General features: G+C 57.0%; 1 protein-coding gene across 1 annotated transcript; it reads left to right on the top strand.

Annotated features, from left to right (window-relative positions):
- The first annotated feature begins 8,084 nt into the window (after nucleotides 1-8,084).
- LOC117645443 (epidermal retinol dehydrogenase 2-like) lies at nucleotides 8,085-27,326 on the top strand. Its single transcript, XM_034385646.1, has 8 exons — nucleotides 8,085-8,298; nucleotides 17,744-17,986; nucleotides 22,189-22,395; nucleotides 22,771-22,923; nucleotides 25,234-25,363; nucleotides 25,475-25,592; nucleotides 26,577-26,690; nucleotides 27,010-27,326. Exons 2-8 carry the CDS (start codon nucleotides 17,753-17,755, stop codon nucleotides 27,143-27,145), a joined length of 1,092 nt encoding a protein of 363 aa, XP_034241537.1. The 5' UTR covers nucleotides 8,085-8,298; nucleotides 17,744-17,752; the 3' UTR covers nucleotides 27,146-27,326.
- Nucleotides 27,327-27,655: the final 329 nt, after the last annotated feature.

The following is a 27,655-nucleotide window of genomic DNA, read 5'->3' on the forward strand; positions in this document are numbered from 1 at the left end:
GGAACTGAGCCGCACGCGTGGTACAGTGAGCTGATTTTTTTCGCTTACGTGGTGAAACAACACTGTTTCGTCAAAACAAAACTGTCTTGGAGTTCACTGCCCTTGCAACAAAAATTTTAGCAGTGTCGCTGCTGCCACCTGCAGATGCATCACCTCAAGCGAGGCCTCCCGAGCCCAAGGCGAGGGTGCCATTGAATTTATGCCGTCCTTTACCAACTTGGGACATAATAAACTTGGTGATGATCGAGTCGAGGTATTAACAGTGTTGTGGACATCTCTCTCTCTCTCTCTCACTCTTGCCCCTTCCAGGGCGGTTCCATGCCGCCTTTCGTCGTGGCCGGACGTCAAACTAACTTGCAGCGCAGCCAGCAGACTGACTCCGAGTGTCGTTTTCGTCGCTCTGTCTCTCTCTCGCAAGGTGCATGAGTGCGAGAGAGACGGAGTGTGCTGGCGCGCAGCAGCGCTATGGGCGACAAAGTCAGGGTGGCAACGCCGCGTTGTTGCGCTCGACTTGTCGAGTTTTCGTCGCCGCTCGGAGACGATTACGACCAGCCACTGTTAGCAATAACGCCCCCGACAGTCCCCGGCCACTACCGGGGGCCATGGGGCCTCCCGTCTGGGCGCGAGAGAGACAGAGCGACGAAAACGGCTCTCCGAATCGGTGGACTGGGAGGCCTGAGAGGACGCCCAGCCCGGGTACAATAACGTCATCCAACCCTGAATTTGCATGCAAGGGATTATTGCCATGTTAGTTATAATAACGCAGTGTAGTAAGCTCGGCAGCCGAGGTGGGCTGAGAGAGTGAGTGAGAAAGAGAGAGAGAGAGAGAGAGAGAGAGAGAGAGAGAGAGAGAGAGAGAGGAGAGAGAGAGAGAGAGAGAGAGAGAGAGAGAGAGAGACGGTGCGCGGCATCACCCTGCAAGGGGTTGGGCTGCTGCCGCAATATATCTAGGTTAGGTGCAATATCACATACGCCTTGTTGAGAGCGGGGAGGGCCTTGCTGAGCCCCGGTTGATCCAGGCTGCAACCAGGCCGCTGTTCGCGGGTCCTGGAGGCCAGCGCCCCGCGGCCCCGCGGCCCCACGCGCGCGCCAAATCCAGACGCCAGAAGGGGCGTTTCGGCGCCCTGTCTCTCTCGCACCCCAACCTCACTTCTTCGGTGGGTCACGCGCCGTACTGCCACTTGCTAGGTGCAAACTGGCCTGCGCCGCATGGCCACTGCATTATTTTACAGCCTGCCCCGGTGAATTAGCAAGGCGCCTGGCCACTGCACTGTTCCCCCTCGGACTGCAGGGCTCCACCCTCGGTACTGTAGCACAGGCCCCAGCTGCGGTCGCCGCGCCGCCAATACACTGGGATTTCTTGCTCTGCAGGGTTTGGTTGTGATTGCGTGGACCGCCGCCACTACCTCCATCCCGGCCCCGGCCCGGCAGCCCCGGCCCGGCAGCCCCGGCCTCTCCTGGAGTCTCCAGCCAGCCCTCCAGCACGGCTGTGGCCGAGGCCGTGCCGCCGTGGCCAGCATACGAATGGCGATTTACAGAGTCCGGCCGGACACAGCCCCCAAGCCGAGGGCCGAGGCCGGCCCGCTCTGTCTTCACCTTTTCACGCCCCCGCCGCCCCCGCCGCCCCCGCCGCCCCCGTCTGACCAAGCTTAACCGTGCGTCTATTGTGCTGATGCTTAGATTGCAGAAGCGAGACAGTCGACGAATGAAGAGAGATGGAGCGAGGCAAGGGGTTGGGCGATTCGCTGCGTTCCGATTCACTCGGCTGGAGCGAGCGACGCCCCGAACTGGCGCCGCCCCGCCCCGGCCGGGCTGGGCCCCGCCCGCACGCGCCGCGCTGAATTGAAACTGATTTGGCGCCGGAAATCGACAGAAGTATTGTCCGGCCGGCTGTGCCGGGAATTTGAATTGACGCAACACAACAACTCTGACTTAAGTGGGCGGAGAGGTCAGGGAAGGGAGCGGCCCCGCCCGCCGGCCAACGAGGAGCAACGAGCTTGTTCGCTGTCTCTCTCCCACTCACGGGGCGTCCCTTGGGGGGTGAGGGGTGCGAGAGAGACAGAGAGACACTGCTCGGAATCACACTGCAGACGGCGGGGCAGGACCGAGACTCGCCTGCCCGCGAGCGCCTGCCAAGCACCGGGTAGGCAACCCGGTGGACTCCTGTGTCTCGAACCACAGAGGGTTGCCTACGCTGCAGGCGTCAGGCAGGCTCAGTGAGAGAGAGAGAGAGAGAGAGAGAGAGAGAGACGCGGTGGAAGGCGGTCATTACTCAGTGGCTCGGATTCGCGGGTCGCCTCGCTCTGAATACAAATCACGCTGCTTTACTTACCTTTCGGCTCCTGCACAGTCCCGCGAGCCAGTCATGCAGTCCGAAAGGGACGACAGCATCAGCAACAAAAACAGCAACAACCCACGGTTGGTTCTGGTGTGCCGACACAGTCCTGCGCCGGTGAGGCTCCCCGCACCTGCTTCACTCGCGTTGAATGGGTTGCCTGCAGCGCGGGCGCGAAGCATCAAGACGCCCGTGCCGCCTGCCGCGTTACATTGTCGCCATTCCTTCTTCTTCCGGACTCTTTCTTTCGGCGGCAGAAGCAGCTCCTTAGTGTCACACGCTCCAGTGAGCCGTGATTGATTCTGGCGGGGACCTTGACCCTCGAACAATGGCCGCTCTTTCTTTGACGTCTTTGCCTCCGGCGAGCGGATGAATTGTCACGGTGCCCCGGTAGTGCGCGGCGACGAGCGCGTCAGAGGCTTATCAAATGTCGCGCTTTTTCGCCGCGCTGCGTTCACTGTGGTGTGTTCGCTGTAAAACCGATTCTAGACGCGTTTTCGCAGTGCCAGGGCTCGAATCGAACCGTGTGACCCCACCAATCGATTCCTCGGCCGAAGAGCAATCCATTGGTGGGGTCACACGTTTTGTTTGAGTTCAATTTATCGACTCTGGAGCTCAAAACGCGTCTAGAATTTTGGCCGCCTCCACCGGTCTTCTGGCCCACTGTGCATACTTCCAGGGTGCTCCAGGGGAAGGCCGAGCGGTCGCCTGGAAGGCCGTGGGCGTTCGGAGCGGAAGCGGCGGACCCGCGGCGCGATATTTGAACACGGAAAATGGCCGAGGCCGCGTGAAAGACGCGTCTAAACAGGACGGCCAGACCTTTGGGTGTGATGACTTCCCCCTTCCACGCACACACACAGTCACACACACACACACACACACACACCACACACACACACACACACACACACAGAGCAGGGACCGGATATCCGTTGTCGCAGTATGCTAATCGGTATGCTGGACAAGCCCTTTTGCCGCGTGTACCAATAATCCGAGTCTGTACAACAAGCACTGCGTGTTGCCACTCCTTTCCTAATCACCACCCGGCTCGCTAAACAAAAAACAAAAACAAAAAAAAAAGAATAATTTTTCTTAAATTGATTACGTTTGCTCTTGTATGAAAAGTTGAGCAAGTATTTAAAGAAAAATCGCAGTCGACCGGAGTGAAGTCGGCTACTTGAGGGTTTGAGGCGCTGGACAAAACAGCACGATTTTCAGTTCACTGACCACAAACAAGAACATGAGCGCTATATTTGTTTGACAACAAGCCGAGTTTTTCAACAGCGTACGTCAACAACGTAATCCGCGACGAAGCGTGCTTTGTTTCGGACAGTGCATCATCATCGGAGCGCGGCGCTCATTGGTGACCTTAGGCCCCCAAATTACTGTACTCGGCGGACGGTGCGTATGTGAGGTGCCCGCGGTAATCATATGTGGCGTACGGTTTGCAATCCTCCTCCCTCCCGACGCAGCATCCGCCGCGGGTACGCGTTTTGTCCGAAGCGAGAATCTCGTAGGTGCATTCCCTCCAAGCAACCCACCTGCCGGCGATCGGACCGCACCGCGGCGCACCGCGGCGCACGCACGAGGACCCGCTGGCTCGCCACGGCCCGGCTGCTCGGCTCGGCTCGACTCGACTCGGCTCGGCTCGACTCGGCTCGGCTCGACTCGGCTCGGCTCGACTCGGCTCGGCTCGACTCGGCTCGGCTCGACTCGGCCCGGCTCGGCGCTGCCCGGCCCGGCGCTGCTCGGCACGGCTTGCAACCGGTCCGGAGCCCAAGAAGTGGGGTACACTGCATGAGGCAATCGGCACGCCACGCCACGCCCGAGAGAGGCGCTGTCCAGTCTAGGCTCGTCTAGCCGGCGCGACCTTCACACTCGGCGGTGCTGCGCTCTGGCAGCGCTCTGGCAGCGCTCTGGCAGCGCTCTGGCAGCGCTCTGGCAGCGCTCTGGCAGCGCTCTAGCAGCGCTCTGGCAGCGCTCTGGCAGCGCTCTAGCCGCGCTCTAGCAGCGCTCCAGCAGCGCTCCAGCAGCGCTCTAGCAGCGTTCTATCAGAGCTCTGGCAGCGTTCTAGCCGCGCTCTAGCGGCTAACTATCAGCGCTCTGGCAGTGCTCTAGCAGAGCTCTGGTAGTGTTCTAGCAGCGCTCTGCTGGTGCTCTAGCGGGCCACTTTGGAATGCCCAAACTGTCGATGGTGTAACTGCCGCGCCCAAATTCAGACCTGTGTGTCCTTTACACTCGTTCACGTTTGGACGTCGTTCCTACACAAGAAGCACATTCCTGAGAACGATGTTCTCCGCTTATTACTGCTCAGTCGAACACTGACTGGCACACTGAAAAATGCGGACTCCTCCTCTGAATTTTCCTCCTCATGCTTACCGTTCGGCCAGGGTCACTGTGACTCCTGTATTTGCGCACTCATCTAGCGACCTTGCCTCGCCTCGCCGTGTCCTAGGTCATTGTTTGGGTCCTTAGGGACCGTCAACACGTGCGCGTGTGTGCGTGTGTGTGCGTACGTGTGTCTGTGTGCGTGAGTGTGTGACAATGGTCGCGGCGTCGCGGCCGCCAGCGCCCAGCCAGGTCGACGACCCCCTTCTTCATGATCGCGTCTTTTGTGTCACGAGAAGCCACTGGCGTTTCTGATCAGGCCACTGTCATTGGATGTATATACATTGATGCGAGAGCACCGCTTGCTTCTGTGCGTGTGTGTGTGCGTGTGTTTGTGTGTGAGTGCAAGTGGATGTGTCCGTCGCAGGCTTCGCCTCTGGGAGTATCAAGTGTTTGGGTCCCACATGTCCCGTTCACACACACACACACACACACACACACGCACACACACACGCACACACACGCACACGCGCCGCAGAGCCAGATGACCCACACATACTCGGAGACCCGGAGTACCTAGACATTGCGGAGGACCTTCTTTGTCACGGCCAACGTGTGACAAGTGCCGCCGCCTCGTCATGAGAATATGGCAAAGGACACACTGCACTGGCCCAATGGCAAGTGCCGAAATGTGACTGCGAAAATGTTGGAGCGTGGAAGCGGTCCCCACGGCGGTCCCAGCGTTTCGCGTGCCCAAAAAGGTGCCTGCGGTACGACACACTGTACGATACGACGGGACAACAAACAATCAGTTTGCGAGTACGGTTCCTGTTTCTTTTGCCTGCCAGCAGCCCCCCCCCCCTCTCTCTCGGAAGGAAAGGACCCCACTTCCCGTCTCAGGTTGGCGGCCTTACGAGTGTGTCTCATTTTCGTAGACCACATGTGTTTAACAAGTTTCTCATACGTGACGCCGCTTTTTAATCTGTGGAAAGAAACCATTCATCAGGCACTACTCGTTTTCCTAACGGGTGCTTAACCCAAATGCGCCTCTTTGAAATTTAAGCAGCGCCACGGCCGACCGGACATTTTTATGCGTCTTGGCACGCGTTGCGCCACCCAATGACACCTGCAGCGCGAAGTTCGAAACGCGAAAGCCTTTTCGGCCCCCGGAGGGTGCGCTGTGGGACAGGACCGCACCGTGGTGCTAATTTTATTGCGCCGCCCGGCACCGATATCGGGCCGTCCTCTTCCCACCAGTTCCTAAGAGAGAGAGAGAGAGAGAGAGAGAGAGAGAGAGAGAGAGAGAGAGAGAGAGAGAGAGAGAGAGAGAGAGAGAGGAGAGAGAGAGAGAGAGCCTGGGCTAGTTGCTTTCCTTCGTTTACGCCCACGTTTCTTTTAACGTGCCTCCTGTCTGTCTCCCCAAATTCCATGCAGCCGCACTCCATCCCATTCTCTACCCCCTTCCTCTCCCCCCTCCCCGCCCCTCCAGGCGCGGTCAGCCCGAGTTGGCCTACATAGTGAATTATTACCCGCAGGTTGCATGATTGCGCTACTGTTCTAGGGGCTAGGCGTCGCCGTGCCCTTCGACGCACCCAAAATCATTTCAAACAAACCTGTAATTTTTTGTCAATTTTCCCGGTTTCGTTTTTTTTGACGTGTTGTTTTTGTATTGTTTCCGCGTGACACCGGCAAGCGAGCGCTCTACGCGGCCCCCCGAGACGCAGTGGACTCTTTAGCCGTGACTTACGAGTTCATCAATTTCGCTTGTAACGTGCTGCAGTAAAGGTGGACCGACACAGCACTGCAGTTGGAACGACTGCATCCCTGCGAGTGAGTCAGACGGAGTCAGACGGAGGGGGGGCCGGCCGAACGAGAGAGAAAGAAGTAGTTGCTCTTGACCTGCTTACGGCCGGCGACACCACAACACATGTGATGCAACTGGGAGGGAGAGGGAAAAGGGATTGGCCGAATCGAGAAGAAAGAGGAGGACGGAGGATGGCGTGGGGCAGCGCGAGGCTGTCAATGAGATGAGGATCTGTCTCACTTCCCAAACACGTGGCACCGCGTAGCACCGCGCAGCGCACGCGACGCGGATAGAAAGACTTTCAGCTCACTCGGCGGCCGGCTGGTTTTTCCGCGGTTCAGGCCAGGTCAGCCTCATTCATCCAGAAAAAGAGCTATAAAATTCATTGCTAGGAATTTGTTCGGAGCTTTTCTTTTCGAAAATTTTAAAGGTTTTTTGTTCATTTTTTTTGAAAGAAAACCTTATTTTAGAATTTTCTTTCTGGAATATTTTTGAATTTTTTAAAACATTTTTGAACATTTGTGTTGTTTTTTTACTGTTCTACGTATGATTTTTTCGTCCTTTCCAAATTGTACACTATTGACTGTGTCACGATCTTATCACGCCACAAGAGCCGTCTCGCCAAATCTTCGTTGTTTTTCTGTCCGCTTCGTCTATTACGCGTGGTCCCTGGGTGCTAGACTGTTCGACAACGCCTCCTCCACGATCTTTGAGCCAATTACTCCAAGCCGGCAGAAGAACTCAAGAAGAACGCGGCCAACGAACCAGCCGCCTAGTGCGTCACATTCGTTGTTGTGACGCGAACGTGGCTTTGTACTCGTGTTCAACTGTTTCGAAAGATTCCTTTGGAGCGGGAGAGGAACAAGTTCGGGTTCGGGGGGTGCCCCTTTAAACGAACAATGAATCAAAATCCTGCCCGTTGAGGCCTTTGACTCTCAAATTCCCCCCGCCGACGTCAGAGCACAGTCTGTCCGTTTGCCCACTGCGAGCGGCGCACACATCACTGTAAGTCGACCTCGTCACAAAAGCCGCTTCCGTCTGGCTTCGCCAACAAACTGTGCTCTCTGCAGCAGCCGCGCATCTACTGGCTAAAAATTCCTACTTTCAATTATTTTTCAGTTTTCCCGCCATTTTCTTCCAACTTTCCCGCCATTTTAAATCTATTTTTAGGTTGGAATCTGCGTGACTTGTCTTCGACACGATTCCGCGACATCAGCGCAGGCGACGCGAAAATTGTAGACGTTTGTGATTTTGGTGACGCACGCGGGTGGTAAAAAACAGGTGGCTTCCTTTTCCCGCGAGCAATCGGTTAATTTCTTGTCTTGGCGTTCAACGCAGCTGTGCTCATTCCTGGTTCAGCGTGTCATGTCGCTTGAAAAGTAGCCCGGGCAGTGACAGGTCAGCGCTAGTGCGGCGAAGAATGGTTTTGGCGGCAGGTTTGAATGGGACAGACTCTTCGGGGGAGGGGGACGGCGACGTCTGGGCCGGTAGCCTGGACCTCCCCCTCCCCCCTCTCCCTCCCCCGCGGGGCCTCCACGCCGCTGGCGGGGCGGGGCGGGGCGCGGTGGGGCACCTGAAGACACCGGCGGCTGGGCTCTCGGCCGCTTGCCATCCACTCCTTGCGTATCAGTTCCACTCCGCACTTTCGGCCGGCGAGAGTGAAGCGGCGGATTTTTCGCGGGAACTCTCAGCCAGTGTGTGTTTGTGTGTGAGGGTGTGTGTGTGAGAGAGTGTGTGCGTGTGTGTGACAATTCAGCGTGTTTGTGGATTTGAGCCTCGACGCCCCGGTCCCTGAGAAACCGCCGTCGAAGTCGACCCAGCCGTTGTTTAGGTAGGTGCTAAGAAAACATGTAAATCACGCTCCCGGTCATGTGGGACGAAATACAAAAGCACCTTGCCGAATTGTTTTTAAAAGGTTTTGATTCGAATTGAATGCGCCTAGCACCATATCGGTTTAATAAACAAAGTTGTGAACTTCTTATCTTCTCAGTCTCTCAATTCACTTTTATAATATCACCACTAGTACACTAGCAGGGACCAATCATGGCAGATCACAGATCGCGAAAGCTCAACGTATTTAACCTTTTGCCTCTGACAGCCTTGAAAACAGTGATAAAATATGACTCGGCATGGGCGGCCTGACCTCCGAGTGAGAATTCGAAGCGAGTGAAAGGACGCGAAAAACCTTGTTATCTCACTCTATTTGGAGGTCACTGCATGTACCGGCCCCTTGGGCTGGCACTCTCGGTGAAAGTTGAGAACGCCAACGAGAAAAATATTGGGTTGACCAAAATGCAAATCTCGCCAAATGACAGATAATTGTTGCATGTCTCGTAGGGCCAATGATTGCAGCAAGCAGCGAAACCTTGCAGAAAATTTAAGGCATGGCAGAGAAAACTGTAATTTTCAGGTATTTTTTACATGAACTTATCAGGCATTTTTTGGTGAATTCTCGGAAAGTTTCTTCGTATGTATATTTTTACATTATTAGATATTAAAGTCTTGATCGTGAGGTTCACGTATCTTTATACCTCAATTCCTGACATTGAAAAATTCTGAAGCTCAGGAGATGATGTCTGTTTCGCAAAGCTCATCTGCTTGTCGCCCTTGCACTGGCCGCTCCAGCAGCAAGGAAGATAGACCCGTCGGCTTTTTATCCTATTCCGGCGACGCCTTGAGCGTGGGAGCTGCTATCAAAACAAAACAAAGCCGGGCTCCGGCGGTGGCGGGAAAACAAATGGGCAGCGTGTCCAGGAATAGACCACATTCGATGACCCGCGTCCGACAGAAACCAAGAGAATTAAAAATCAAAAAAACATTTTTTTGGATAAGCTTAACAAAACCAAAGAAAACCAAGAAATTTAAAAAAAAGAGAAATTATTTTTCTGTATGTACTTAAGATACTCATTTCGTAAGGTTTTAAGCGTGCCTGCACTGTGAGTGTCGCAACGGGGTGCCGATCGTAAGCACAATGCCGGCCAAACCGTTCTGCGTGGCACCTTGGCACCTGCACTGTTGGCGCCTGCAGCAACCCGCAGCAACCCGCAGCCTCAGCTGGCGTTGTCTCGCTGGCCTTTGTCGCCCCCCGCTGCGATCAGCGCTGCGATCAGAGCTCCCTGATTGGCACACAATGGCTCCATTTTTCAGCGCGGGCCTAGGAGGCGACGCGAAATCCACACGCCGGCGTCGCGACGTCCGAAAAATGAGCAAGAAAAGCCAATTATAAGATTTTTGCCCGGCGGCGGCGTCAGTGCGCGTCTCTTTTGCGTTTTGCGTTTCTTATGCAGCCTACTTCTCACCCACCGGGGATTTCGTCAAGTAGTGCAAGTGCAGGCTGGGCAGGCCTCCTCGCGCCTCAATCGTCGGGGTATTTCTCAGCTCTTCGCGGCGCGCTTGCGACCGCCATTGTCCTTCGCGGCGTTGCGTAGCGCGGCGGCATTAAAAACGCATCGGCCGGCATCTAGATGGGCGGCCCGGGCGATTAGTGTAACCTTGGGCGAGTGCCGGGCAGTCGCCAGCATGCAAATCAGAGCCAACTGGTTAAAATACCCCTGACTTTGTTGCGGTCTCCGTTAACCTGCCCTAGAATCGCGGCGGGGCGGCCGGTCTACGCACCGGCGGACTTGAGCCGATGCCAAGACGGGAATGAGGTGAACGAACTGCATGCATCCTGCGGCCCTGCCAGGGTTAACCTGAATTGCGGTGCTGCGAAAAAGGACGAAATTGCCGCTAACGACAGCCGGCATAGCAACAGGATAACGGCCTTCTCCGCGGCGGGAGGCCGGGAAGCTGGAGCGCCTAGTTGCGTCCGTAGTGATGCAACGCGCTCAGGGTGAAGGTTTCTGCTGGAACCGGTTTCGACAAAGATGGGCCTAAGTCGCTGAGTGCATTGAACGCCATCCCCGGCTTTACACGGTCCTTGCACCGACCGCCTGCACGCCCTGCGCAGTGGGCCAGAAGACCGGGGCAGGCGGACAAAACTCTAGACGAGTTCTGAGCTCCAGAGTCGTTAAACATAGAACTCGAACCGAACGTGTGACCCCACAATGGATTGCTCTCCGAACGAGGAATCCAGTGGTGGGGTCACACGTTCGGTTCGAGTCCTGTTTGGCAGCTTAGAGCTAAAAACGCGCCTGGAGGTTTGGCCGCCTCCGCCGGTCTTCTGGCCCACTGTGTGCCGGTCGGTAAAACGCAACGCCTTGCTTTGTTTCTAACTTGTTTTATGGCCCGACCACTTTGAGGCACAGGCTTGCGGACTGTCGCTATACTCTTGTGAATCCAGAGACGGGGCAAACACGCAGTTTTACTGCACTGTTTTCCGTCAGGCCGAGACTGCGTCCCGCCCCAGTCCCGCGGACCGCGCACTAGTTCCAACCCAGCTTTAACTTTATGAAGGGTTATTCGTGCTTCCTGCTGCACCACTGCAATACAAAGGAAGTCCCTCATTAGGCCGACCTGTGACCAAGTCAGCCAGGCGGTGCGCACTTAGCTAATGGAACCAGAAGGAGCAGTCGAAGGCATCTGCACGCGGGCGGCGCGCAATCCGGAGCCGGTACAGCTGGTAGGCGGGCCGGCCGGCCGCCGGACCCCAAAACCACACCCAGAGGACACGGGAACAATTAGCTGCTACAGAGTCGACCTTGACAGGGCCCAAGTCTCTCTCTCTCTCTCTCTCTCTCTCTCTCTCTCTCTCTCTCTCTCTCTCTCTCTCTCTCTCTCTCTCTCTCTCCACTGACGCAACGCCGGCGGCAGGCTGGCCAGTGCATCGCCGCATCGCTGCACTCCGCTCCCGGCACACTGATTCCGAGAGTCGTTTTCGTCGCCCTGTCTCTCTCGCGCCCGAACGGGCTGCCCCGTGAGTGCGAGAGAGACAGGGCGACGAAGACGACTGCAGACGTGCGGCGCGGCGGCCTGCACGGCGGCTCGGCAGGCATTGCTGCATAGGTGCATTTGTACAGCGGCTGGCTAAAGGGCGAGCGTGTTTGTATCTCATCAGACGGTCCGCTTGATGCGGCCAGTGCAGTGGCCGAGCCGATCCCGATGGCCGAACGGCGGTACACTGGGAACCGAGAAACAGATTGGACATGTTGCCACGAAGAGTTCGCAAAAAACAGCAAGCGTTCCCTTTGAACCTGCTGCTGCCTGTGGTTCTTGCGGTCTGTTGCTCCTGCTTTTTGGACGGCCCGCGGAAGAGAGAAGAGAGAGAGAGAGAGAGAGAGAGAGAGAGAGAGAGAGAGAGAGAGAGAGAGAGAGAGAGAGAGAGAGACTGTACCGCGGACGTTGCGAGCGGCGTGTCATTAGTGATGGCGGTCAGGGGAACGATTGCCCGACACCGTGAAATACTCTAACGCTGTTTACAAAGTCGGCAGGCCTCGGCCGGCCGTGCCTTTTTACGATATCCGCCTAGGTTCCCTCGTGGTTCCCTGTCGCAACGGGCCGAGCCTGCAGCCGTGCCTGGCCGTGCCTGGCCGTGCCGCGCCGCAGACCGATGCCGAAGGGTCGTTTCTGGCCGACGTCTCTCTCGCACGCACGTTGCGTCCCGAAAGGGTGCGAGAGAGACGGACGAATCGAGCCTTCGGCATCAGACGTCGTTGGGACGATGACGCTAAAATCGCGGCGCGGGCCGTGCCGTGCCATGTAGGGCGTTATAGCCCGAGCGCCGCTGTGTGCGTGTCTGTGTGTGTGTGATTGTGTGTGAGTGTGCGTGTATCTGTATGGGCCATGCTGCGTTTGTATGGGGGACAGTGTGCGTGTAATTGGTATATTTAATACATGTGAGTGTCAGTATCTGCGCCTGTGTGTGTCTGTGTGTCTGTGTGTCGTCCACGTGCCATGCTCTTCGTGGGGTCCACACGCATGCGAAACAAGACACACGCGAGCCCTGACACTGCAACGGAGTCGGGAAACGAAATGGGTGCGTTTTTTTTCGTGGCAAGGGTCGGGCCGATCTCTGCCTCGGGCCTTGCGTTCAAGTTCCCGGCCGGAGACTGCCTGCCCCTGCTGGCTGGCTGGCTGGCTGGCTGGCTGGCTGGCTGGCTGGCTGGCTGGCTGGCTGGCTGCCCTGGCTGTCCGGCCGCGGCGGGCGGACGATGCCGCCAACCCGGTCAAGGTCGCCCCGACGGAAAGCGGTGCAGTTAATTAATGACTCATCCCCGAAATGGGATGGGCTCTGATTGCAGTGTGAGGTCTTTCCACACGTCTGCCGAGTGTCTCGCTTCCTTTCCTCCACATTCACATTCTCATTCAAAGATTTTTTGCACACGCTACATTCCTTTGTACAATTTTTCCACGAGGTCTCTCACAATTTTGCATTAATGCAAAAGCAATGTCACACGAATTTGTGCGATTCTGCGAACCAATTTGCACGAAAACGTCCGCATGTTTAAGACTGCCTGAGACCACGAACCAAAAATTGTATAAAAATGCGAAATTCGTAAACATGAAATGTTCGCGCGTGTGTGTGCGTGTCTCTTGTCTTGGTGGTCGAGGGCGTTGCGGTGTGCCCTAGAATGCGAACGCCAACGCAAACGGCTTGCCCTGGGGCCTGCCGGCCTGTCTGCCCTTGCTCGCGTGATATCATTATCTTAGTCGCAAATTGCAATCCTCTGCGGGAGTTGTGGATTTCAAACGACGGCCGACCGAGAGAATGCCCTGGCTGATGCCAGTCATTGCAAACTCAATTTATTTTTTGAAAGAATGTGCTTGAAATTTAAAAAAAAACGTCGGGGCATGCACTTTGAAAACTTTGCAAATTACTATGGGCCTCAGACAGAAGGAGAACTATCTTGTTCAAACGAAGTATTTTGAATGTACGTAACTCACAAAAGAAAATCTTTTGAAACAAACTAAACAGTTTGTACCTTAAAAATGCTCAAAATACTTCATAAGTTTTTGAGCGTGTGGGTAAAAAAGAGTTCGGCTACGTACTTTGATAGAAACGGCGTTTCCCGAACTGAAAAATGAATGAGAGTCGGCTTGGACTCGAACCCGGGACCTGTCACTCTCCACGGAGTCCCGGGAGATCCCACGGCGTCCGTGCCACGGCTGCCATGGCCATTGTCCTTGAAAAGAGGGGTTTCGCACGGGGCCTTGGCCAGCGGGCACCACCGGGCCACGCATGATTGTTGCGTCACGGGGACCCAGACCTTGGTACCGCACGGCCCGGCAGACACAGCCCCTGTTCCGGCCGGAGTCGTTTTGAAACATTTCGCCTGGAAGCGTGTGCATCTGGTCCTAGGGTCACGTCCCACCCAGAGCGACAGCGGCGACCTCTAGCGCGTCCCAGACTCGCGCCTTGAACTTGAAACTCGCGTTTCAATCCCGGCAATTACAGTTTTTTCTTCTGTCTGTGAGTCTCTAATCTCTGATCCGGCTCATCTTTTTCCTACTTTTTCTTTGGGAACGGCACCCATTTAAAAACGAGTGCGAACCAACAAACAATTCCTACACCTGCCCCGTAGAAGGTTCTATAAAAAAAAACTGCCGAGGTTTAAGTTTTATTTTTGTTTTTTCTTGTTGTCCTGTCGGCAATGATCTTGGTCCAAGAGCGCGCGCCAATAATAATATCCAGGGCGTACCTATGCAAAACTCGTATAGCCGGATTCTGAGCGATCTGAGTGAATTCACGCGCAAAACACGGAGACCAGTTTTGAAGCGGTGCTGGGGGCGGGATTCCTCACTTTGCGGGCGTTTGCCAAGTAAACCTCCAGCGACAAATCAGGGAGATGGAACTCGCCAGACCGGCCCAGCAGCTCCATCACTTATTGAATATCACTTCCATCGCAACGGCGCTTTTGCCCACTCCCATCCGAGCGCACCGACGGCGCATGTCTGTGCCGATGTGGATTAGTAGCCAAGACGATAAAACAGCAACATGCATCAACCTTTTTTTTTTTGCTTGCTTTGGCGTTTGAAGCACCGCCTAGCCGACGAAGCCGACTGCAACTACACTAATTGGCGTATCCTCGGCCCGCCTTTTCTAGCAGTGCAGCCGCGAAACGTGCAGCAGCACGCTGAGTCGTGTTCGTCGCTCTTTCTCTCTCGCACCTGTGCGGGACGCCTCGCGAGTGCGAGAGAGACAGAGCGACTCTCAGTCTGCAGCAGGCACACGTGACCCCGCGCACGACCGCCCGGAGGAGGAGACGGAGGAGACTTGTCGCTACACTACAAGTTACAGTGCACTTCCCGATGCCGCCTCTTTTTCTCCGATTCCGCGCGTAGCTCGCACGGCGCCGCTCTTTTCACACGACTCCGGCAGCGAGGCCGAAGGCAGCCAGGGGCAGCCAGGGGCAGCCAGGGGCAGCCGAAGGGGCAGCCGAAGGGGCGCCTGCACTGGCGTCGCTGCAACGCGCGCATTGTGGTCGTGCATTAAACAGTGGCGTGCGCGCCGAATGCATTCGCCATTCTGCGGGTACCGCGTGCGAACAGGCTGCAGCCTCGACGCATACCGGTCATCGACGCGCCGCCCGCCGGCCAGACAGACAGGGCCACACAGACAGACGGACAGACTGACAGACAGACAGACAGACGGACAGACAGACAGACTGCCTCACAGACTGTCTGATAGACAGTGGCGGGTCCAGACATTGCCTGAGGAAAGGGCAAAGTACCACTTTTTGCCTACTTACTAGGGCAAAGTGTTGCATTTTACCTACCTACCTATCGACTAAGGGTCCATTTTCCCCCCTCCCCCTTTGCCCTCCCTGGATCCAAGCTGGTAGACAGGGGGACTGACTGACAGACAGACAGACAGACAGATGGACAGACGGACGCGCAAAACGTAAAAGGAATACGCGAAGGAGTCCGACAAAGCGAAGCGCTGCCGCCGACCGTACGTCTGCGCGGAAAATAATGTGGAAAACTCGCGTGGGGAGCGTGACGCTGACAGGTGAGCGTCACAGAGAGAGAGAGAGAGAGAGAGAGAGAGAGAGAGAGAGAGCCGTGCTATCGACAGCAAAGGCTGTCTCCGCTGTTGGCGGGTCGGAAAGGCATGGAGGGTGGTTTGCGAATCCACGACCGCGGTGGCGTCCACCCGCAGTGCGCACCACACCCCGACTCTTGTTGTTGTTGTTGTTGTTGTTGTTGTTTGCGATTGGCGGGGGGCACTTGAACGCCATGACGTATCCCGTCCCCGCCCTAACCTCATGCCCCGTCATGTTTTATGCTGCTTGTTGATGAGCGATCAAACAATCATGGCCCCGCTGATGGGGTGAACCGGTGCTATTGCTCTCCTTTTCTCTCTCTCTCTCTCTCTCTCTCTCTCTCTCTCTCTCTCTCTCTCTCTCTCGCTCTCTCTTTGACCGTGTGTGTATGCGCGCACAGTCGATCGTTTCCCGTGTGTGGACTGGACTAGTCGTCGCAGTGCTTTTGTTTGTTACCGCGAGCCATCCCGCGGCTGCACTGTAGAGGCATTCATTATTCATTATTCATGACGATCCCCGTGGCATCACAAAGTGAATACCATCCGGTTGCGATGAGGCGCCGCGTCCGCCACCCGCCTTTTGCGTATTAATTTATTTTAGTATTAAAAAAAATAATTTAAAAAAGTGAAAAAAAAGGAGGAGGAAGAGACATTGGTTTCCTGTCCAGTAGGTGAGGCTCACCTTGCTTCATATGGAGAGCGTAAAGTGCCCAGTTTCTGGGGTGATTTAGAATAAAGGTAAAAAGTAAACAGAGATAAGAAGGAGGAAGAGGTAAAGGTTTCCTCTCCATTAGGTGTAAGTCGCGCCTCGCTCCAGCTGGAGAACGTAAGGTGTCCAGTTTCTGGGGTGATTTTGGATAAAAATGGAAAATAAATAGTGAAAGAGACAAAGGATTTCTGTCCAGTTGGTGTAAGTCTTGCCTCGCTCTAGCTCGAGAATGTTAAGTGTCCAGTGGCCCGGGCCACCCCTACCCGTCACAAAAAAAAATGAAGAAATGAGAACCGGTGCGTCGAAAATGCAGTGGCAGGACGCGCGCCTCTGCAGCGTCATGGACAGCGTCATGGATGACGAAAATCGGAACCGGTCCGCCAAGGCAGGCAGCCAAGGCCGCCGCGTGGGGCTGCATGGCTGCACGGGGCTGCCAGCTCGGTCGGACCGGCGTCGAAATTTGGGCCCGGCCAGAGAGACACGAACGGACGCCCCGGGCGTGGATGCAGATGCGGCGTGGCCTTGGCTGCTCGCTGGTGCAAGCCATCGTTAGTCTCGGATTCATATCCCGCGTCGGTTCATACATTCACGCTAAGTAGCCTCTGCGAATAAAGGGAGAAGAAAAAGAAGAAAAACGGCGAGTCTCGACGACTCGATAAGCCACTCCGGTGGCGTCGGTACTCGGCCGACTTGGTTCTGTCATCGACAGACGGCACTCACGGTCTGTCGGCGAGATCGAGTGTCAACGCGCTCACTCACACCCACGCGCACAGCTGACCGACGCGCTGTAGTGCGCTAAGTACGCGTGCGAGCGAGCGCGCTAGGGAGACGCGGCCCGAGCGCGACAGAGCGCGAGGGGCATTGTGTAATTTGGAACCGGTTCGCGCGGCGCTGCGCCCGCTGCCTGGCCCAGCCTGGCCCCTGTGCCGCGCCGGCCGCGCCGGCCGCGCCTTGCCGCCAGGCAGAGCAGCCGGCCAGCCAGGCGGCCAGCCCGCCGGCCAGCCAGAGCCAGGCGAAGCCAGGCGAAGCATGCCGTCCTGCAGTTTATTTTGCAACGCCCTGCCGCGCTCGGTGCGGCCGGCCGTGTGGAGTACGGGCAGCGGGAGTCTGTGGCGGCGGTGGTCAGCGTCCGAAAAGCATCCGTCTCCTCTCCCTCTCTCTCTCTCTCTCTCTCTCTCTCTCTCTCTCTCTCTCTCTGTCTCTCCCGCCGGCCGGCCCGGGGAATGCTGGCTGGCCGGGCCACGGCCGGTCAAGTCGGCTTGGACGCCAACGCTACAGCGTGGCATGGCGCACCTGCGGACTGAACCCGCTGGAGGACCCTGTCTCTCTCGCACACTCTTGGCTCGCCCCGTGGGCCGTGGGTGCGAGAGAGACTGCGCGGGATCGCTGCTCGGGCGGTTTGCCGGGAGTGCCTTTATGGCGACCGTGTCTCTCGATCGGAGACAGTTACGCACGCCTGGCTCTCAATACGACAGAAATTAAGTTCGGAATTTATGTTGGTCGGAAGCTGCGTTTTAAGTACCGCCGCCGTTGAAAAACGTGCGGAGGTCTGAAGGTGACCTTTACTGTTTGAGCTTTGTTGTGCTCGGGGTTCGAAGTCCTTTGGTACACAAATGGTGATCTAACCGGCGTCCTCTTGGCTTGCAGAGTGCCAGCATGTCGCCGAAGGTTCTGATCGAGACCGCACCGCCGGGCATGGACGACCCGCCCCCCAAGCCCGTGGTGGTGTCGTCGGCCAAGCCGCAGTCCCGGACGCGCTTCGTGTCCGCCGCGGTGCTGGCCGTCGAGGTGGCCTGGCTCATCGTGCAGTCCATCTTCATGATCCTGGACGCCGTCTACCACGCCATCAAGCCCAACGAGGGCAAGGACCTGACGGGCAAACTAGTGCTGGTGAGTACGCCGGCGGGTTCAACAGCCCTGCCGAGACCAGTTTCGCCTTTTTTTCAGTTTGTGGTAATGGGAGCGATGGGGACCCTGACCACGGCCAACTCGAGTGGGCATCCCGCCACGCCTAGCCGGCCTAGCTGGCCTAGCGTAGCCTGCCTGGCTGGGAGTCGCGCGATCGCCGCACCCACACTGGCAGGGCGCTGCACTGCAGTCGCTCTGTCTCTCTCGCACTCGCGGGGCGTCCCGTATAGGTGCGAGGGAGACAGAGCGCCAACCGACCGTCGATGAGTTCCCCCTGGATCCTCGTTCCGCGAGTCGTTTTCGCCGTGCTGTCTCTTTCGCACTCATGGGGCGTCCTGTGTCGGTGCGAGAGGGACAGCGACGAAAACGACTGTCGCGGAACAGGGATCCAGATTAGTCCAGAGAGTACTCTTGGACGGCCGGCCGGCGCGGGGACCTCAGTCTGGTCCGCTGCGTGGTCTCTGGGGGGCCGCCCGGGGCCGCGGAGGGGAGGGGGAGGGGAGGGGGGGGGCATTGGCTGGAGCCGCGAGGCATGTGCCGGACATCCTCCTCCCGCCGGCCGACGCGGTGGCGGTAGTCGCTCCGGCCAACCGGTTCCGCGCAGTCCTGACCTTCACACGCGGTCGTGCTCCGCCACGCCCTGCCCCGCCCCGCCCCACCACGCCCCGCCCGCCACGCCCCGCCACGCCGCCCCGGCACGCAAGTGCGTCTGCTTTAGCACCCGCACTGTGCTGTGTACAGGCCGGCGAAGACTCCTCCAAATATGGCCCGCCGCGCCAAAATATTGATCGCTAGACGAACTCCGGCCGCCTGCTGACAGGCTGACCCAGTGTCCCACCTGCAGTGTCCAGCCCGGCCGGCCGGTCGAATTACAGCGGCCGTTCCTCCTTCAGGCGGTCGTCCCCGCATTCCTCGCCCTTCGCTCTGTCTCTCTCGCACCCATGCGGCCTTATGGCCGTCCGTGCAAGTGCGAGAGAGAGACAGCGCTGGTCAGCCCGCAGGCTTCGCCGCTCGGCCGCCTCGGTGTGACGTAACGCGTATCGCAACGCCCTGGGTGGTTTCACGGGCACCATGGTGCTTGACCTTTCGACCACACCCCCGGGGCCGATCCAGCCCCTCTCTCTCTCTCTCTCTCTCTCTCTCTCTCTCTCTCTCTCTCTCTCTCTCTCTCTCTCTCTCTCTCTCTCTCTCTCTCTCTCTCATAGATTAGCCCAGACGGACTGCCGCGGCCCCCTTTGAGCTCACGCTAACAGTCGAGTGGTTCGTCGCTGTCTCTCTCGCACACATATGGAGTGCCCCATGAGTGCCATGAGTGCAAGAGAGACAGAGCGACGAAACGACTCTTCTGAATCGCTCGTCAGGTCGAAAATTAAGGGTGGCTCGGCATCAGCGCAGCATTCATTCGATAGATCGAAGTGTTGAACGAGTCGAACGTGGCCTCAATCACCTCCAGTTTGAGATCTCAATACGGATACGTGTAATCTCCACAGTCTAGCTACCATTGACTATGACCCAACACACTCGAAAAAAAAACAAGCCTTGCGAAGGACTGTATGTTTCTGCAAAATATTTCAGTGTTTCATAGAGGAAGTACTTCGTAATACACGAAGTAATTGCTCGTAAAATGAAAGATAATTGTACCTTTGTAGGGATGATACCGTTTAGGACAGTGTCTCAAGGAATTTCAAATTCATATCTGCACCCAAACCCAACGCAAATCCCAACCTCTTCAGAGCGTGGACACGTTCCCCGCGAGTACAGCCCCGAAGCAATCAATTGGAAGCCATCAGGATGCATTTTGAAAACTGCGGGACTTCCCCACGGGGCAGTCAGATCAAATGATGATGAACACTACACGGATCCCCTTTTTACATGCTGGCTATTTCTGCCTGCTGGTGACGTACACTGGGAATATCGCGGGAAACTTTTCGCGCCAAATGATGTGCTTGGTCGCGGTGTCTCTCTCGCACTCGTGGGTCGTCCCCTGGCGGTGCGAGAGAGACAGGCGGCTCCTCTGTTAGCACGTGTCTGGGTCATTAGAGTGACTCGGGCTTGCAAGCGATTATCCTGGAGTTGCTTGGGCCGGGGAGTCGTCCGCTGGGATGTTCCATCGGGGAAAATTCCCTTTGGGTTCGCTGCAGGTGACGGTCGTTGAAGGGCCCGAGCGGCCAGGCAGGGCGGCAGGGACATCCTGGGGCCCTTGGCTCTGCTAGTGGACAGGCAATGCCGAATGCCCCATCGCTCCAGCCCGCTTTACCACACGCGCAGTCCGGCCGGTGGCTTCGAGCTCCGCAGCAACGCGAGCTCCGAAAATCACAAGTCGGCATGCGAGCGTCTCACGGATTCGCTCGTAGTGTCGTCGAATTTGTTCCTGGCTGTCACTTTGCGTCCACACTGTCAGCCGACTGATTGCCAGAGTCTTTTCGTCGGCCTCTCTCGCGTTCAGAGGATGCCCCACGAGTGCGAAAGAGACAGAGCTACGAGAACGACTCTCGGAATCCGTCTGCAGGTTGCTTGGCGTGGAGGCTATCCGCTTGGCCGAACCCACGTCACGCGGGTCACGTGGGTTTGGCGGCCGCCTCGCTCCGATAGAGCGCGCAATTCTCGCAGACTGACCGAAAAAACACTGCCCCAAACAGGTAAAGTTTCTTTCCTGGGTTCCCACTTTGCGAATCAAAACAAACAACGCCTTTGATTCGAGCGAGGCACCTCTCACGAGTCACTCACGAATAACGCCGGCGAATCCTCTTTTCTCACAGTGGCTGTTGTTGAATTTAAAACGACCCGAGCGTCGATTGCTTCGATCATTAAAGCACCCTGTACTTGGCGTTACATTGTGGCACTTTTCCCCGTAATGGTGGTACTCCTCGCCAATCTTGTTTTCCTCCAAGCCTCATCGCGTGGGGCACGTCCCACTGCGTCGCCGCGATTGGCAATACGAGTAATTTCATCCGATTTCGTCGCGTTGGGTCCAACTCGGTGAACATGCTTTCTTGGCGGTCACTTGATTGTCACTTTGACGTCACTTGACAATTTTCTGCTTTCGTCCGCTCTGCTTCTCTCGCACTCGCGCGGAGTCCCGTAGGGGTGCGAGAGAGACGGACTGGCGCCTCGCGTGTGGGAGCGCGCGCAGTATGAATGCGCCCCTCTCGCGAGTGTGCCCCCCCCCTCCCCTCTCTGGGGCCGTCCGTCTTGCTTCGGCCGTCCCGCCGCCAGAAACGCGCCGAGCGCGCGGCGCGCCACCCCTATAAAAGTCTATTGTCTCCCAAAATTTTATTTCGGCCGTCCGGAGTGCCGCTTTATATCTGCAAGGGTGCACGGCGATGTGGCAACGCTGCGGGGGGAACGCGATTTGACGTGCCAGCGTTGCCAGCGCGCTCAATCAAATGTAGACCGAGAACAAACGAAAACAAGCAAGTTGAATTAAGAAATAAACAAATAGGTAAATGAAATAAATTTTTACTTTCGAAAAAAAAAAAGTTAGTTTTTGAGGCTAGTAAAAACATTAACTCACCATAGACGAAAAGATGCGGAAACAGACTGTAAATCAGAACCTGTGCTGTTTGCACTTTGTCGGATTCGACGTCTCGTTAAGTGAAACACCCGCCGACGGCTGACGCGGCGGAATTTTGCAGAGTGATGGAATGTCTTTTACGGTGCTGGAAACAAACACAGCGTTACGTAATTTATAGCGTGTGATCCCCCTGGGGGTTTAGGGGGACCTAGCAGGGCCAGCAGGGCTCGGCGGTGAGTGAATGGGGATGACGGTGGAGGGGGGGAGGGGGTTGGTGTCTCATGACAGCTGATGGATTGATCTGCCCTGTGCTGTCCGACTCGCCGTTCCGCCGTGCGGTTTGCCGCTCGCTCTCTTTTTCTAGTGCCGGGAAACTGAATGCGTGCGACAGAGACGAAAAATGTAACGATTTTTTTTTCTCTCCCCCCGGTGCCGGCGGTGCATGGCGGCCGCGCATGTGAGGGAGGCTGGGGTCACCCTCGAAACTGCACCCTGACGTTTTATCTTTCATTCCGTTATTTATTTCCCTTTGCTTGTCTCTGTCCGTGGCATCGACAGGGCTTACGATCCCGATCGCACATTTGTTTTTCGCGCCTCCGGACGAGGCGCCCCCAACACACGTGATTTGCCAGAAAGGTTATCTGCCACTTATTTTGGGCCATTTTTCCAGATCACCGGCGCGGGCCACGGCCTCGGCAAGGAGATCTCCCTGCAGTTCGCGCGCCAGGGATGCAGAGTGGTGTGCGTGGACATCAACAAGGTCGGCAACGAGGAGACCGTCAGGGAGATCCTCCAGGAGGCCGAGAAGGCCAACATGCCGGGCAACGGCCGCCCCAGGGTCAAGGGGTACATCTGCAACGTGGCGGACAGAAAGAAGGTAAGAACTCATTACTTCGTCTTCTTTTATTTTTTACGGTGGTGTGGACATTATTCTGCCGGTACCCGGGGCATTGTTTTGTCCGACGAGGAAAGAGCGCCCCAGGTTCCAGTTAGACGGGCCAAACCGCTTTCGGAGGGTTCCTGAATTCACTCTCGGTGACCTTCCGGCCGACGGTCTGCAGTCCGAGGGTCGTTTTCGCCGCACTGTCTCTCTCGCGCACCGATGGAGGCGTCCTGTGTAGGTGCGAGAGGGACAGAGCGACGCAAGCGACTTGCGGAATCAGTCTGCTGGTATACGCGTCCAGGTTAACGACCGCGGACGGACGTTCGGACCGACCGAACCACCCAGTCAATGTCTTCCTTTGTTTTACAGGTCCAGGAGCTCGCCTTGCTGGTGACCAAAGAAATGGGCGAGGTGGACATCCTGGTAAACAACGCCGGCATCCTGACGGAGCACTCCTTCCGCGACGCCACCCCGGAGGAGATCGACCTCACCATCAACGTCAACTTCACCTCGCACTTCTGGGTGAGAACGAGCGAACACGCACGGCGAGCGTGACTCTGGTTCTCTCTGCTCTCTCTCTCTCTCTCTCTCTCTCCCTCTGTCAGAGCTGTGGGCTAGCAGTGCACAAGACGCATAATAGCGGAGGCGTGTGTTTTTCCTGCGTGCCAAGCCCGTAAAAAGATGGCAAGCGGCTTGCCGGTGGCTTGCCAGTGGCTTGCCAGCGGCTCGCCAGCGGCAAACTTGGCACCCGCCGTGCGTTTGTTGCTCGTGCGATGGATGGAGTGTCACCGGCGCCGGCCTTGAGACTATTGACGTCACTTCCCGCTTGCAAGCAAAAGCTTTGGCGGCAGAGAACGCCTCCACACCGCCAAATCCCACATTTTAGCGCCAATTCGTGCGCCGGGAGCTTTCGACTTATCCGATGTTTGCAGAGTAGATCATGACAAGAAGCGCCGCCAGCGCCGTGAAAAAAAAGTCTACGCGACTGAAACTGCTTGGATTTATATCGCCTCCCGAACTCTTTATGTGCTATCTCAATCGTCTCTCACAGACGTTATAACTCACACAATGAATGAAAGTCCATTGTTTCTCATATAATTTTTTCGAGGTGAGTCATTAAAACCGGTGTCCGTGTGGAGGTGCCGAAAAAAGGTGAAGAGGCCACTGCATAGCCTGGCGGCGGCGCTGCGCCGCTGCAGACTGACTGAGGCAATGCCTCGCCTTGCCTCGCCTTGCCTTCCCGAGCGGGCTGACCAGTCGCACATTGCCTAATTCAACGGCAAACCCGTCCGGGCGTCGCGCACACTGGACAAAACGAAGGATGGGGCCACAGTAGTAGGCAGAGGCTGAGAGCGAGAGGGAGAGAGAGAGAGAGAGGGGGGGGGGGAATCGGCAACGATGATGCTACTATAGTCCGTGCGAGCTGGAGCTGCCCACCTATCCGCTCAACTTGAACTCTGGAGAAAAAGTGTCAGGGTCAAAGAGAGAGAGAAGGAGAAAATAAAAAACGAAAGGCACGCGGCCGGTGTCGGTATTCGAACCCGAGGCGCGCGGCACGCGGTGACCCCTCGCGGGGAAGTGTGTCAGTGTGGTCCGTAATTACCACACCGGCTGAGAAATATGTAAGCAATCACTGCTTACAGTGGCGGTGCGTGGCGCCCGGCGCGTGCGTCGAGGCGTGCGCGCACGGCCGTGGATCGGGAGGCGCGCGCACGCTGTTTAGACCGCCAATTATGACCCGGCAAACAGCATGGGAACATGGGAACGCCGGCAGCACGCCGACGGCGTCCTTCCTCGGTCTTTGCGCGCGTCTCCGTCGTCACCGTCCTCGTTCTGCACGCCGTCCGGCCCTCCGGCTAGGGTTGGCGCGGGCCACGCCGTCGTCCTGGCCGCGTTTCCTCGACGCGGTGCGGTCCTCGACGGGGACCTAGACGCGGCCCTGGACGCGGCTCGCAGCGTGGTCCTCGACGTAATCCTAGTCCTAGTGACGGTCCTGGACGCGGTCCTGAACACCCTCTCGGTGATGGTCCTGGACGCGGTCCTAGACGCCGTCCTGGAGAGGTCCTCGGCGTGGTCCTGGAGGCGGTCCTGGACGCACGTCACCGCCGTGGCGCTGCTCCCCGCCATCCATGCGAACAGCGCGTCGTGCCACATTCCTGCCGGTGGCGGATGAGGTCCTGGCGTGGGTCCTGGCGCAACGGCCCCCACCCCGGTAGCCTCTCGGACACCACTCGCGTCGCTGTTTTAATCAGTCCCCCTCCCCATTCCACGACGTGACGTGGTGATGCAGCCCCACTGCCATCCAGGGGCCCACAATTAGGGCGGAAAATGAAAAGAAGAGGGTGGCTTGCAGTGCAGTAGCGGGGCTGCTGAACCACCACCACTCATAACGCGGGACTCTATTATACTGCAGTCCTTGTTTTTGGATTTTTTCCAAGTCGTGTCACCGCCACGGCCGGCCTGCGGTGTGTTTCATTTTCTTTATTTTCGCGGCTGCACCGTGTTTTGTTTCTGTTTTTCCCGTGTCCTGGCTGCTGGCTGCACCGAGGGTATTAATAATCCCCTAAATGCGATTTTATGCGCGGGCCTGGCTGGCTAACGCGGTTAAAGAGTCCCCCGCCGGAACGCGGGCAAACTAAACAACAGAAGCCCGGCGTTGGTGTTGGAGCCGCGGGGCCGCGGGGCGCTGCTTCCCAGGAGACGGATTAAAACTGCTGCCAACCTGCCGGCCGCCCGGAGTCGTTTGGGTTGCCTGCCCTGCAGGCGCGCCGCAGCGGGACTTTTTCACTGCTTGCTTCTTGTTTTGACGTTGGCGACGCCCTCTGCTTCCAGACCATCCAGTCCTTCCTGCCCTACATGCTCAAGAGGAACTCGGGACACATCGTCGCCATCGCCTCCGTCGCCTCCTTCATCGGCGTCGCCAACTTCTCCACCTACTCCGCCACCAAGTTCGCCGTCGAAGGTCAGCGCTCTCTCTGTGTCTCTGTCGCACTCACTGGGGTGCGAGAGAGACAGGAAGTGATTCTTCTGGAGCAGTTGGATTCCTTGGCTGACAAGGCCTTTGGATTGGCAGGTCTCATGTCGTCGCTGCACGAGGAGTTCCGGTCCAAGCAGAAGGACATCAAGCTCACCACCATCCACCCGTACTTCATCAACACCAGGCCGGACCTCATCAAGGGCTGGCACCACAGGTCAGGGCGGCTCCAACCAGTCGCTTTCATTTTACACGCTTCACCTCATGCCCATCTCCATGTCGCTCTGTATCACCCTCATCGTGTTCATTCTGTGCTAGCGCGAGACTTGTGTAAGGACAGTGTGCGAGTGAGAGGACGCTTGAGAACGGCGGCAGTGCACCAGCGACTTTGGGACCTCATCGCTCAAGCTGGACGACGTGTATGGATGCCCGGAGGTGCGCCAGGCTGGCCCCAAGGCTCGCCTCAAGGTGCGGCGGAGCGACACTAGCGCCCCTGGCGGCCGGGCGCGGCCGGGCCGGCACTCACTCCGCCCGCAGACCCGCAGCCCACGCGGCGTGCCGTAGATTGGTCTGCCTACCCTCCGGGGGCAACCGACCCGAAGTGCATCTCTTCCATGATCACCATCATCAACCAGTCATTTCCACTGTCATTGTATGCTTCACGCATGTGTCATTCGCACCTAGATTTTAAGATTGAACTTATGAGTGTGTGTTTATGAAAGCCCGTAAGTATTACACAGAGATGGAAGTAATCAAGTTCGTTCTGAGGTACTGGTTCTGTCTTAACTAACGGTGATTCAATCTCCAAACTAAACATCATGTTCCACCGTGTCACTCCTTAAAGGCATAGAATTATATTTTCTTTTCTTTCTTTTTTTCCGATTATTTACAATGTTTTGTCTGCTTGCCTGTCGTGGAGTGGCACGGTGCTCGAGCAATGGGTCTGGTGGTGCTGTGACTGACGGCACCCGCTCGCCGCTCCTATCAGTGTTGCCAAATAAGCAGGCAAAAATGACTGCGACGCATCAGTGTCAGAAGGGTTGCCAACTTCCACCCACCCACAATGGGTCAGTGGAAAGGCGGCGGTTGGCCATCCTTTCAGCGCGCGAACTTTAGCCTCCTTAGTGTGGCAACACTGCTAGAGGGCTGCGGGCCGACGACGCTCCACTGCCAATCTGCTAACTCTGCTCCCCGCTTGCAGGCTGCCTCTCATCACCCCGGACAGGGTTGCCAGCGCCGTGGTGCGCGGCGTCCGCAGGGAGAACGTCTCCGTCACCATCCCCAAGTTCCTGTTCTACCTCCTGGCCTTCTCCAGGTGAGCAGCCGTGGCCGGCCGTGGCTCAGGGGGCTAGAAGAACGGTGCAGACCGCCAACTCTAGACGCGTTTTGAGATCCAGAATTCGCTGAAGAGGACTCGAACCGGACGTGTGACCCCACTAATGAATTCCTTTTGCGGAGGGGAATCCATTTGTGGGGTCACACGTTGGTTTCGAGTCCCATTTTGCAACTCAGGGGAGCTCAAAACGCGTCCGGGATTTTGACCACCTCCGCGTGGTCATCATTCTGGGACATGCGCCAACTTAAAGGTGAACATGGTGAACCCTCTTTTTCTTAAGTGCCATTTCGTTGTGCAGGTTTTTCCCGCAGAGCGTGATCGACATCTGGAGAGACGTCTTCTACACCCACATCACCCCTCCCAACAAGCTGCCCGGCGCGCAGGTCTTCTCCAACGGGGTGGCCAACGGCATCGCCGGCAAGAAGGAGCTCTGAAGACGGACTCATCCCCGACAGCGGGACGGGAATGTACTTTGGGGTGACCAGGGGCATCTAGCAGAAGGCGGCGAGCCTCTCTTGGCGTTGTTTGCGTTTCAAACAAGACTTTAAGAAGAGTCGCGCCGAGCCTTCTGCCGACAAGACTGCGCTGCGAGCCGGGCCGTGCCGGGCCGTGCCGGGCCGTGCCGGGCCGTGCCGGTGCGCGCCTCGCTGCACCAGCTTTGCGTCGCTCTGCGTCAATCCCCTGCGGAACTTGGTCAACTTCGACGAGGTCGTCACGGCGTCACTGCGTCACTGCGTCGTCGCCGGCCAGGCGTAGCCAGGCCAACTAGTGCCTCGAACTTTAATTTCCATGACTTACTGTTCCGATCCACAAATGGTCCGGGAGGCGACGGGGCCGCGGTATCTTATTGCTCACTCGAAACTGTGATGTTGAAGAATGTGCCTTCTGGTGTTAGAATACCTGACTTGACTACTGTAGGGACCAAGTGTAGTGACAGGCAGTGC

This window comes from Thrips palmi, unplaced genomic scaffold (assembly GCF_012932325.1).
Source record: "Thrips palmi isolate BJ-2018 unplaced genomic scaffold, TpBJ-2018v1 HiC_scaffold_18, whole genome shotgun sequence".
Taxonomy (NCBI): Eukaryota; Metazoa; Arthropoda; class Insecta; order Thysanoptera; family Thripidae; genus Thrips; species Thrips palmi.